The sequence below is a fragment of the Melopsittacus undulatus genome, chromosome 4 (assembly GCF_012275295.1).
Source record: "Melopsittacus undulatus isolate bMelUnd1 chromosome 4, bMelUnd1.mat.Z, whole genome shotgun sequence".
NCBI classification, from domain to species: Eukaryota; Metazoa; Chordata; class Aves; order Psittaciformes; family Psittaculidae; genus Melopsittacus; species Melopsittacus undulatus.
The window spans coordinates 99,939,251-99,952,391 of NC_047530.1; the positions used below are offsets into that span (position 1 = coordinate 99,939,251).

At 39.7% G+C, this 13,141-nt stretch overlaps 1 protein-coding gene across 1 annotated transcript in view; it reads left to right on the forward strand.

Annotated features, from left to right (window-relative positions):
• The window catches only part of SORCS3 (sortilin related VPS10 domain containing receptor 3), a 298,778-nt gene that overhangs the window by 221,202 nt on the left and 64,435 nt on the right, over window positions 1-13,141 (forward strand). Inside the window, exons 8-11 of the mRNA XM_034062014.1 lie at window positions 6,708-6,797; window positions 9,755-9,934; window positions 11,678-11,824; window positions 12,315-12,417. Coding sequence (XP_033917905.1) covers window positions 6,708-6,797; window positions 9,755-9,934; window positions 11,678-11,824; window positions 12,315-12,417 — 520 coding nt within the window. The remainder of the gene's footprint in view (window positions 1-6,707; window positions 6,798-9,754; window positions 9,935-11,677; window positions 11,825-12,314; window positions 12,418-13,141) is intronic.

Consider the following 13,141-nt stretch of genomic DNA (forward strand, 5'->3'; position numbering starts at 1 on the left):
TTTTGGTTTTGTATTTATTTTCTTTTTTTATCTGAATCAGTCTTTTTTTATCAAAGTGATAGATTTATGAAATTTTTCTTTTCAGGCTCAGAAAATAAAACTATTTATTATTTATAACCTTAGAACTGAGGTGAGGGGACATTCTTTTTAATCTTTTATAAAGGGAAAAAAGTTCCTAATTCTGTAAGCTCAGTATGTCCAAGCTTAACTCAGAGAAGTAGTTTATTGCTATTACTGGTTGTAACTGTGGTTGTTTAGGAAAACTCGGAAGTGCTTATTAGTAAGACATGAGTGTATGCTTCAAACTTATTTGATATTTAAGGCTAGGCTAAATGAACACATTTGCTGAATGGAAGTCAGTTATCTGATGAGCAGGCTTCAACCAGCAGCCACAGCTGAGATCGTGCCAATTCACACAGATTCCTGAGCTTACTTCTCAAGCTGTCAATTTAATAAGTAGTAAATTTCCTCAGGAATAAAGAAAGGAAAAAGATTTAATGTTTTGTGGTTTTATTTTTATTTTATTTTATTTTAATGTGAAATGTCTCAGCATTGATTCAAGAGAGGAGGGGAGAAATCAAACTTTGATTTCCCAGTCTAGGGCCTCCTCTTTATTTTCATAGAAGCTAAATATAGCATGTTCAAATATATACTTCTTTCCTCCATTTTTTAACTAGGAGCCAAAGGTCTTAACAGAAATCAATCCATGCAATTTATTTTTAACTTCACCCTGCTTAGCTACAATTGATTTTTATCTTTGCAATCGATGGTAGAGAAAACGGCTTGGCGGGACAATGGAACACTCTCCAACTTGTAGGGTTTGGTCTTTGAGTCTTTTATTGAAGAAATCATTAAAAGCTTATTATGAAACTAATAGGATGAAGACGTTTAATGATGAACACGATTACACCTGTTTTACTGGTGAATAATACCTGCTACATCTGATCTTCTCTTGCCCCTATTTAAAATACTGGAGGGCACTCCAGTGGGGGAAATTAATCCATACAGATGAAAGAAAGTGCATCCCAGGTGCTAGTTAAAAGCTTTCCTTAAAGCAAGAGAGGCAATAAGTTGTTAGCTACTTTCTTATTGACTGCTGAGTGCTTTTAACCTTTTTCTAGCACTGTTTCATCTTTGCTGTGCAAATATCAGATTTGGAAATTTAAGCTAAATCTGTTGATGAAAAATTATTAACATTTAGTAAGTTAGTTAGTTACTGTTTATACTTTATTTTCTATTTGTACTCTACTTGCTTTTATCACTCCCTCCTCTCCCCTCACATTTATCAGCAATGTCTGCAGCTGAAGATGTAGAGGATTACCTTGCCAGAGTCATATGTTTCTTCTGAAATCCTTCAAAAGGAGATTTAATGTGTACAATTATGCTTCTCTCTTAAGTTGATTTCTGTGTGAGTAATGTACATTTGCAGCTCTAATGTGGCTCTTGTTTCGGTGTAACCATGCACATTTTCTGTAGGAGTTGCTTTTAAAATAAATAGAATATTTTTACTGAAGATTACTCTGTCCTGTAGCTGTGCCATCATAGCGCTGAGAGGAGAGGGAAGTGATCAGGGATTGGGCCAATGTAATAAGTGCTCCTTTCTGTTAGCAAATTTTCACTGATGACACTCTAAAAAGTGACATATTTTGAAAGCCTGATGAATTTACCAGGCAGCTTAAAGGTGTTTTGTGCACAGAAACACTAATCCTCAGGTCTCTGCAGTACACGCAGGTAACTACATATTGCCTTAATGACTGTGCAGAAGTAATGATATTAATGAAAACCACAGGGAGATAATTCAGACTAGATGGTACTTATCATGATGTGATTTGTGCTGGGGCAGTGGAAAACTTCAGTACACAGAAATATCTGGAAGTGGTTTGTCCTGGCCATGGTGAATAATCAGGAAGAAAGAACATTACACTAGGCTCATGCAGATGTGTTTTTCCTCATCTTCCGTCACTGGGGTTAGGCTTGTGAGAGGAAGCGCAATTTTTCAATCCTCGTGGTGGCAAACCTGTGCAAGGTGTAGACAGTAGCTAGCTCTAATGAAGACCAGAATCCCTTTCTAAAGGCATGAGGGGAGCAGCCTGCCTGCTTAACTTGTCATCACTCTTCTATGCTTTAATCCACAATTTGGTTTTGCAGATTTTATGCTTGGAAGAAAGAGAAAGGCTAATTAAATTTAAAGTGGACAAGAGGGATGTCAGGAGAGCTATGCAGGTGGAGAACACAACACTGATAGTGTTTCTCAGCTTTTAACTTCTACCAATTCATTCAGTGGTACTGGGAAGGAGGAGACTCTGCAAACAGAGGAAGTTACCTCAGGAAAAATGTGAGGGGTTTATTGCAAATAACATCAGCTATGTACTATCAAGTACTTACTATCGACAAGGAAGTTTAAATTTGGTTCTGTAATAGACTGAGTCATCATTTAGTATGCTTGAAGTGGGAGGAAAATGACAGAAATCACAAATGCTGAAACATGTCCAGCCATTGTGGGTTGCACTGTGCCATTATTATTAATTCTTTTTTTGCTTTGAACCTTATCAGCAGTGTAAAAAGTAGATGACCTGTTCATTAATTGTGCAGGGCAAGTGATTGTTATTTTTGCAAATGACTCAGGTTGATAAGCTATGTAGAAAAGAGTGCTCTGCTCTCTTTTAGCCATGGCTTAGGAAGTGTCCACTATATGCACATTGTCACTGTTTCTCCAACAAGGCTGTGCCTCTAAAATATGGTATTCTGTTGTTAGCATCAGTTCATATATCTTTAGGCTTTCTGCGAGTTCTTTGAACAACAGGAGGCAGATGGGGTCTTGTTTAGCCTGGGGTCATGTCATAGATTTAGAAGTTCTGTTTGTTACATCAATACCTACCTTACACTGGAAATAACAGGTCCCAGCATCAACTATCCAGGAAGATGAGAATGAAGCCTGGTACACTGTGAACTATAGTTTCTGACATCATGTATCATGTCTTTACATTCTGGTACTTCATAACTCATCCTGCTTGCTTTCCAAACATTTTTAGATGACGTGTTTTTTTTGGTTAACATCTTGCTAAGAGAAAACAAAACCAGATCCCCTCCGCTTAAAGAATCATGTTCAGTCATTAAAATGAGAAATAGCTTAGTGTGTTTCTAGACATGTCAGAAAGGTTATGAAGATGAATAGATTCTATGACAGTTTTTCTGTATTTCTCTACAGCCTTGAATACCCTGTCCTGTTGCAGGTCAGGAGGTGGGTGAGCCAGCATACTGAAACTTTTAGGGCTTTTAAAGAGAAACTTCTCATGTTTCTGTTCTTAAGTGTCACTTGATGTAAGCAAGACCAGACAATAGTCTTGAAACAAAATGTGGAAGTATTAAAGAAAAGTAGCAGATCTTCCCAAGGAAGGAAGAACACAGGAAAGAAGACAGATGTGTTTAATGACAAACACATTTATCCAAAGGAATAATTTCCACCAGCCAGAAGACCAATTAGACACATAAAATAGAATCCAGAGAAGCAGATTAATGAGCCAGTCATTACCAAAGGAGGAGGAAAAAGACAAACCCAGCTAATTCTGTACTGAGCATGACAGATGAGCTCACAGCAAATAATTGTGAGACATCCATCAAATGTGAACTAAAGAGAGGCATTAGAGGGCAAAACATGATCATAATCTCTGGGATTTACAGTGTTGGAGACTTTGCTCATAGGAAAAGAAAAAGTTCATCAAAATAAATTAAGTTTTGCTTTCCAAAATTCATTCTCTACCACAGTTCTTGCCAAAACTTTGCTGAAGGCTTGATCATTTTTTGGAACTGTTGTAACTGTGTATGTAAATCATGCAAAGATGAGGTCCTGGCTGGGGAAAAGCTTCACACAAATCCTGCCAACAGAATTGTGGGTGGCTTCATATTAACTGGCTCAGAAAGACCACAGACCACAAAGCTTTTGATTTCTCAAACTTTGTCAAGGTGACCTAGTCCAGGTATAGCACTGAAAGGGAGTTTAGCTAATGCATAATGAATTTAAACAGTGTCTGAATTCCACATTTCTGCCTTAAAAAAAGCACACAAACAAACAAACAAATCCAGAAATACCCCCCAAAACCCAAACCTTCCAGGTACCAGTTTGCAGCAGTATAAGGCCAAAAAATCTATGTAAAATCTTTTGAATGTGGCAGACTTGGAGTAGCTCCTGTCTTGACAGAGAGGAGGGATTTTGATATTTTTGATATGCCCTTGGATATTTCTGCCAAAGCATGTTCATGGGATTAACTTGAAGATTGTTGAACCATTCTCAATATTAATTGTCATCACAGCATTTATGAAATATGTAAATATTCATATATTGATGTCTGCATAGAATCATAGAATAGTTAGGGTTGGAAAGGACCTTAATATCATAAAGTTCCAACCCCCCTGCCATGGGCAGGGACATCTCACACTAAACCATATCACCCAAGGCTTCATCCAACCTGGCCTTGAACACTGCCAGGGATGGAGCATTCACAACCTTCCTGGGCAACCCATTCCAGTACCTCACCACCCTAACAGGAAAGAATTTCTTCCTTATATCCAATCTAAACCTCCCCTGTTTAAGTTTCAACCCATGACCCCTTGTCTTACCACTAAAGTCCCTAATGAATAATCCCTCACCAGCATCTCTGTAGGTCCCCTTCAGATATGATGTGTTAATGGCCATGTCTCAGACCATCAGAAGAGGTGGATATTAACCCAGGGTTCTTGCTACATAGTCACTGGATACATTCAGTCCTATTGGGGCTCTGCTACAGAAAATGATCTGGTGCTGAAATCATGAGTGTTGTAAAATGTGTTCATGTGGCAGAGTTATATCATTTGAGAATCTGTATCTTCCATTGGAGGTCAGCAATATCACCATGAGGGGCTATCTCAACAATCCCTGTGCTATTTAGGTAAATATGACCTAGAAGGGTGGGATCCTTCAGGCAGTGCTTATACAACTGATAGAGAGGTTCTGTTACTGCAAACAAATTTTTTGCCTTTGAGTCAGTCTGAGTGTGAAATCAACTGCATAGTCTGGTTTCTCCTGTGAAAACTTGATTTTGGTGTGGATGTCTTAGATGGGAAAGGCATTCTTCATAAATAACACCCACAGCCGTTTGGTGATCCTCACAACTGGAGAGCATGAGCCTGAAATACTACTGTGCCAGCCCACAGTGCACTTTGCATAAAGCCAGAGTCAAGTGACCCCTGTTCTCTCCCCATCTGTGCCACTGGCTTCTTTTGAGACCATAGGAAATTGCTCTAGATTTTCATGTCTGTGTTTCTCCTTGACTTTAGGCTATATGTTATGTGTGTAGCGTTTGTTTGCTGTAATATGGGTCATTCTTCTGCCTTCTTATGTGGTGTGTAATATAATGTTAGTCTTTTTTTTTTCTTCTGGGAGCATTAAATGCAGCTATGATAACATTACAAGGAAAAATGGGAAACAAGCAGAAGGAGAAGTCTTAATGTAGAAGCCTGTCCTATTTCTAAACTTTCTTTTCTTTCCACTTCTTCAAACTGTCAATAGTAAAGCCTTATCTTAACTTGATTAGATATGAAATTTCATGACCAGTAATACTGTGTCCTTCAAATGACAGCTTCTCTAGGGAAGAAAGCCACTATGTAGGGGTGATATCATTGCTGAGAATATAATTGATGCTATAGCAATATTCTATGTAAGCTCATTCTGAAATATCGCTGTCAAATAAAAGGAAATATATCTAGGAGAGAATCTCAGACCTCTCCATTATTTTTATTGGAAACTTAAGAAGCAACAAATGACATTCCATATAATAGAGAAGTGCTCTGTGTATTCTTTTATCTTGAAATCTGCAAGACTGCCAAACCAGCAGAATATATGAAATTCACAGATGTAAGCCTTCTTGTAGCCAGGCCTGAAATAGTGCCAGAACAAACACCTACAGCAAGAATGGCTAGTGACAGGTTTAAAATCCCATATTTTACAAATTATCAGGGCTAGCTCTCACTGATGCATGACATTTATATGTACCCTTTACAACTCACTCAGTCCATAAAACCACAGATTTGGATATCTGTCAGTTCCTCCCCATATCCTCATGCACAGACAGTAGGATTTCAGAGAAGCCAGGTCTGTAATGACAAAGCACATCTAAGAGCTCAGCCCCAGCTTTCCAAGAGTGCATTCATTGCATTTACTGTTTGCATTAAACGGTGCTGGTGTGGATCTCTGTTGTTATGTTGGAAGAAAACCATGGCCTCAAGCGACTTGCAGTGCAGACATATAAGGCTGAGAAGCAGCAGAGAAAAGAGGTGTCATCTGCTTCTTACAGAAAACAAACAAAAGCACAGAGACTTTAAATTAATTGTCTAAAGTAGTTGTGCTGGAACCATGTGACGAAACCAGATATCTTCCACTCAAGACCTTGAACACTATATCCATTTTTCCCTTTTTCCCGAGTTGTTAAAATCATGCTGGATTTGAAGCATTGAGAGACAAAATGGAAAGTTCAATAGTGCAGCTTAAATAAATAATACTCCAGTCCATCAAGTCTGGGAATGTTTTTTGTTGAGTTATACAGATGTTTTTAAAGACAGCTGTGCAGGTCATAGAAAAGATATCTGAAAGAAAGGTTGTCAAGCCCTCTTAGCTGTGTCAGCATGGGGTGTCTTGGAAGGGTCATCACTCACTTTCTTTGGTGTTTCCACAGGTGACAGCTGGTGGAAGAGCAAATTATTATGTGTCATACAGACGGGAACCTTTTGCACAGATTAAATTGCCCAAATACTCTCTTCCTAAGGTGAGTACAGCATTTATGAACACACACGTGTAATATCTTGAATAGCATGGCTTGCCCAGTGGTGAAGCACCTTGGTGGGGTTCCTCTCTGGGGAGCTCTTTTTGTTCTGCTGCTTGAATGATCTTTCTTAAATATGGATCTGGGATCTTTGCTTCTCTCTGCCTTGACTAATGAGTGTTTCAGGAAAAGCAGTTTCTTTTTTCCTCTGTAGAGGGCAAATGTGAATTAACAGGAATCTCAGAAAGAGGTTCAAACCAACTTCTCTTTGACCAGTCTTCTATGAACACCTTTCCTCACACCTACTCTTTTTCTTATTAATGATTTCACTCTAAGCCTGACCATGACACTGAGGGTTCTGGAGAATGGTTAGGATGCTGACCACTACTGCAGTCTCCATACAATGAGAGAAGCACAGCATATAGCAGCTCCATTGTCCCCATCTTATGTCTGGATGTTGCCAAGAAGTCATAAAGGTTGAGAGAGTTCCCTGAAAGCTGTGCCTTATCAATGCTTTGGACACACAGAACCTCTGTATGATGATGCTTAGGAGATGACTGAGATGAGCTGAGATTAACACTGACTCGCAAAGCTGGGAGGGAAAAAGAGAGAGAAATTAGTACTCCTCATACGTGCCTGGATTTACCTTCTTAGGTATTAGCTTTCTACCAGATCAAATGGTGCAAATTTCAGAAAGGAAAATATGTCCCTGGAATCACACCCAGATTCCATACTATAGTCATTGCTTGGGATTGTGTAGAACAGAGGGAACCAACCTCTCCAGTGCCTTGCTGGATGCAAGTTTCTGGGTAACTGATGGGCAGCTGAGACTACCGTTGCTCTTTGGAGCCTTAGAACTACCACTGGGGGTATTGTCATAGGGGGGTGCTAATCAACAGTACTGGACTTCGTTTTACCTACACAAGTGAAAAATTTGGTGAGGTAACTGTTAGATAGTTGGCTAGATTTGCCTTGTGGGCTGGATGCACTGTTCTGATGCCTGTGGGATACCTGCAGCCTAGCAGATAATAGGACATTTGCTTTAACTTCTACCTGAAAACTTAATAGTTGCAAGAAATTCGCATCTCAAACTCCCAATATTGCAACTCAATTTCTTTCTGTTTGGGTTGATAACAGCATACTGATGCTTGCATAGCACAAATGTAGTTTCTTTTGTTTGTCATTCCATGGTGGTGGTGTGGGATTCAGCATGTCTGACCACACACTTTTGGAAACCCTGCTGCCATTTTTCAGGAGAAAAACATTATTTCTGCTCCCACCTTATGGTGGGCCTTGAAAACTGCCCCTCATTAAAAAGACAAGCAGATATAAAGACTGACAGCCCTGCTTTTCTGACTGATGCTGTCATAGGTTGCTGGTCTGTTATATGACAGATTTGTTGGTAGCCCTGCTTTGGAATTGGTTTCTAGTATAAAATTAGGGATACTTTTGTCATTTAAAAATCAAAAGTAATTTTAAGCTTGGTGTCATGGCAAAGTCTTCTAGCCATGTAAAGGAGGCTTGTTTGTGCTGCCCTTAGTCACTAGAACAATTTTGCTGTACAGTAATAACTATCCTGTCACCTGGAGATTAATGAACTCTGCTGGAGTTGTACATAAGTGAGGCTGGCAATAGGGCAGTGCAATATTCCACTGCAACTGGTCAAAACAGATTGAAGTCATTGTATATTTTGCTTTATTTTCACACTGCTGGAATAGGTTGTGTATGTACTTAATCTTTAAGAAATTAGGGCAGTTGAGCAAGAAAATACTTCTTGATTAAGTCTTCCTTCATTGAGAGAAATGGCAAATCTCCCACTGGGACAGAATTAGGCTCTTATGGTTTTTCTCTCCATCTCATGCTGTTAGGCTATGTTAGGTCTATTAGATATAGCCCCATCTAATTAACCCCAACTTTTCATCTAGATACCTCACAGAGAAGATTACGTTACCTTCTAGGCAAGATGGGAATATTGAGCTGATCTTCCTGCAGATATTCTTCCCAAAAATCAGGTCATTCCATCCTCTGGGAGACTTCCAGAATTATAGTTTCTTGATGTAGAAAGAGAGCAAGGAATTAATCAAGGCTCCTTGAACCCTGGGGAAATTTTAAATAGATACAAATAGATAAATGCAGTCCTACATAACCACAGGGATTCTGCTTCTAGCTGAACTATTGTCAGTTTGTTCAACAATGGTGGCAAGGATGAAGTGCTTCAGTACTCATCACCACCCTGGAGATCATTTCCATGAACCTGCTTTAAAAGAATACTGAGAAAATGCACTGTCAATTTTCTTTGATATTAAAACTAAACGGGGAAACCCTTGCTGGACCTTCATATCTTGGCCAGCAGCAGGAATTCAACAAAGGTTCGTGAGTGGATTATTTGACATATATAGGGGGATGATAGATCTCAGACATACTCTCAGTAGTAAGGTATGTTATTAAAAATCACTACCAGCATTAGCTCAAACTGATCCCTATACCTAAGCTTCAAATAATTGTGAAAGTCCCAGGCTTTTTGAAACTGTCTCTTCACCAGTTGGAAGCACAAGCCCTTTAGTTCAGCATGTGGATGGAAATATTCACTGCTTTTAGCCAGGTGCTACACCATGCTTAGTGACTATGAAGACTCCAGGTTTGAAGGCTGTGGATCTCCATGAGTGACAAAACTGACTTTAAAATTTATAAATAAAAAATGAAACTGAATGAAATTCCTTGAAGCTACCAAAAATAAAGAAAGCAAAACCCCTTCTCCCAGCTGATAATCTTTAAAAAAATAAAGTTCAGGGAAGTCACAAAGGAGGTGACTTTTGGCTTGCTTTAACAGAAAATTGTTTAACATACCTATAATTCATGCTCCATCTCCATTCTTTCATAAGTCATTGTAATTACTACATGTCCCAAAGGGCAAAGAAATATAGATCCTCAGTACCAAGCCTTTTGTCTTCTTTTAACAGGACATGCACATTATCAGCACAGATGAAGATCAGGTGTTTGCAGCTGTACAAGAGTGGAACCAGAATGACACATACAATCTGTATATCTCGGACACCCGAGGGGTATACTTCACCCTGGCCTTGGAAAACGTGAAAAGCAGTCGAGGGCTGGAGGGGAATATCATCATTGAACTTTATGAGGTATGTAGTAAAGGTCACCCTACAAAGAACAGCAACTTGACAGTTCAAGCAAGTGTGAATCTCTTACCAACCTCCCGGGATCTTCATCTGTTTTGGGATCAGTACAGAAGCATTTACTGGATTTGATGTTGAGCCAGCTCCTGTGGGAATAGGTGCAGTGCATTCTGCTATAGGTGTGACAACTGGTTGCTTTCAAGTCAATGACTAGTTAGCTATGCGACATTTCCAAAAGGGAGAACCATTATCCTTCTCATCCTAATGTGGGTGGCTAGAGAAGGATTCAAAATATTATTTTTCCTGATAGACAGCTTAAGACACCTGCTTGCAGGCAGGGAATGTGGATTCCACCACTGTGAGCACTGAGCAGTTTATGAATGATAAGAAAAGGTTTATAGGTGCCATTTGCCCAGAGATAACAGCTGGATAACTTCTAACCTGAATCATCTTCCATTCCCTTTCTTCTGCCAGGCCTTTCAGCCTTGGCCAACAGCAATCCATTCAGAACAGTTGTTCCAGTTTTTGTTTTTTTCAGAGCATTCTGGTTTTGGCTTGTCATAACTTGTTGAACGGACCATCTGCTGAGATTCAGGCCTCAATGCTTTGCCAGCAGCAAACAGTACCAGTAGTAATGGTTGCAGGCTGACTTCTGGTGCTGCATGGAGAAATGTTTTTGCAGTTACATGTAGAAGTTAGGATTAGACATTTATTTCAGCCATTCAGCAACCTCAGCTTGTTTATAAAAATCCAGGTAATTTAAGGCAATGAGAGGAAACTCACAAACACATGGATTAGTGTGAAGGACAGAGTTTACATTTTGTTTCCACCTAATTAAATATGTTTTCCTGCCTTTGAAAAAAGACACTGTTTCTCTGTTGCCATGAACCAGCTAAAATAAACAAGCATCATCTCCCATTCCTGGGCAAACTCTATATTCCCCAGCTGTATATCATAACCATTTTACTGTTAAATGCTGATAGAGACTTTCACAGGGTCATTAGAAGGGTAGTGTCACTCAAGGGGCTTTAGAGTAGAAGGATTTGCATCCTTGCTGCTGCCAGGAAGTTGCAGATTTGCACCTTTCTGTCTCACTTTCACAGCTGTGCACAAGAGACCAGACTCAACACAAAATCTGGTTGGAAATATTTTGACAGGACCATATTCTTCTGGAATGGGTCCTGCCAACAAAAATCAAAACATCTGGGTCAACTGGGTTTATTATGATAGAATTTAGGAGTGGCAGGAAAGTGAAGAAATCAAATTTGCAAAACATTAGTGTTTCAGCATAGTCAGGATTACCATCTTTCGTGTAAAATAAAGACCAACATAAAAAGATCCCACACTGCTGCTGATGTGACTTGCTGTCTCCCATGTTATGGTAATCTGGGAAGGGAGTAGCCACATCCTTAAGCTTGCAAAGTTGATGTATGACATGGTGCATGCTGCATCTTCAAGCCCATCATCAGCCTGTCTACAAGCACTCAAGAAAATCTAAAAATGGGCTGTTTCCTAGGAATTTGGTCTATGAACATCCTTGTCTTTTTCTTCTAGAGACTGCACTAAGCCTTTCATCTGTGCAACCATCATGAAGATATACTTGTAATGCCATTCACAGTCTTCTAGTACCAGACTGAGATGGCTTTATTACTTCTTCAGAGACCATCAGCTCCTGAAAAATGCTCAGATGGGCTTTACTTCTGGTCTGTTCTTCCGATGTATTTTTTCATCTCTCTCCGTTTTTCCTAGGTAGCAGGGATCAAAGGTATATTCCTGGCTAACAGGAAGATAGATGACCAAATCAAGACTTTCATTACCTACAACAAGGGCAGAGACTGGCGTTTGCTGCAGGCACCGGACACCGATCTAAGAGGGGATCCTATAGTTTGCCACCTGGTGAGGAACAGACCTTTTCCAAAGGACAATTGACTCATTCAAAGCTGCTTATATTAGCCACTGGGTTAACAAAATTTTCCTTGTGATTTTTTATCTTGACCTAATGGATGTTAAATGCCTTATGTATATGCTCTATCTTTAGATAGTTTTCTAGATTTTAACGGAAAGTTATTACAATTTTCTTGAACTTTCTTATGGAGCTTAAGGTCAGAATAAGGAAGTTCTTGGGGAAAAGGTGCTCTAGATCAGATTGTTGGTAAAAACAAGTGCAGATATGCTTGCTTGTAATACAGCATTCCTGTTTCTCTTTCAGCTACTTTTATGGTGCTTATTCAGTAAATGAACATATGCTGCTATTTATAACAGTGCTAAGAGCAAGGGATCATTTTCAGAAGGACTGAAGCATCTGCATGGAGTTGACAATGGTGCCGCTGATATTTAACTTGTTGTATATTAAAGCTTCTGCCTTTTGTTTGTCTCTTGTCAACAGCCCTTTTGCTCATTGCACTTACATCTGCAACTCTCAGAGAATCCGTATTCTTCAGGAAGCATTTCCAGCAAAGAGACAGTTCCTGGGCTGCTGGTGGCAACAGGTAAAGAGCATTAGTGCTGCTCACTACCCACCCATGCCTCACTGGTAGCCTGAAAATATATGTTTCCTGTTAGTGTAAAAGATTTTAGCTCTGTTTTAGCAACTGCTGAGCTAATTGACATTAACTCCTACTTGCTATGGGCTAGGAGAAGTCATGTGGTCCCTGATTTCAAAAAACCTAATGCCTGTCAGGTATCTGTTGCTCTACAATAACCAATATGCAGGTCTAAGCCCACATCTGCAGCTGACATTACTAACTCCTCTCACTTCACATCACTGCAGCCACTAATGTAGGTGTACCTGTTTGCTCGAGTTGTCATGAATGAGAATAGGGCCTAGGGCTATGCTTCTGGGAGGTATCAGTTTGTTGCACCTTTTAAGTAGCAAGCACAGAGTTTTCACAATTCCTATTAGGCAAAGCCTGGACTTCAAAAGTGCCTGTCTTAGACATGGTTCCTACTTTCAATACTGTATTATAGAATCATAGAATAGTCAGGGTTGGACAGGAACATAAAATCATCTAGTTCCCACCCCCCCTGCCATGGGCAGGGACACCTCACACTAAACCATATCACCCAAGGCTTCATCCAACCTGGCCTTGAACACCGCCATGGATGGAGCAATCACAGCTTCCCTGGGTAACCCATTCCAGTGCCTCACAACCCTTACAGTAAATAATTTCTTCCTTCTATCCAATCTAAACTTCCACTGTTTAAGTTTTAACC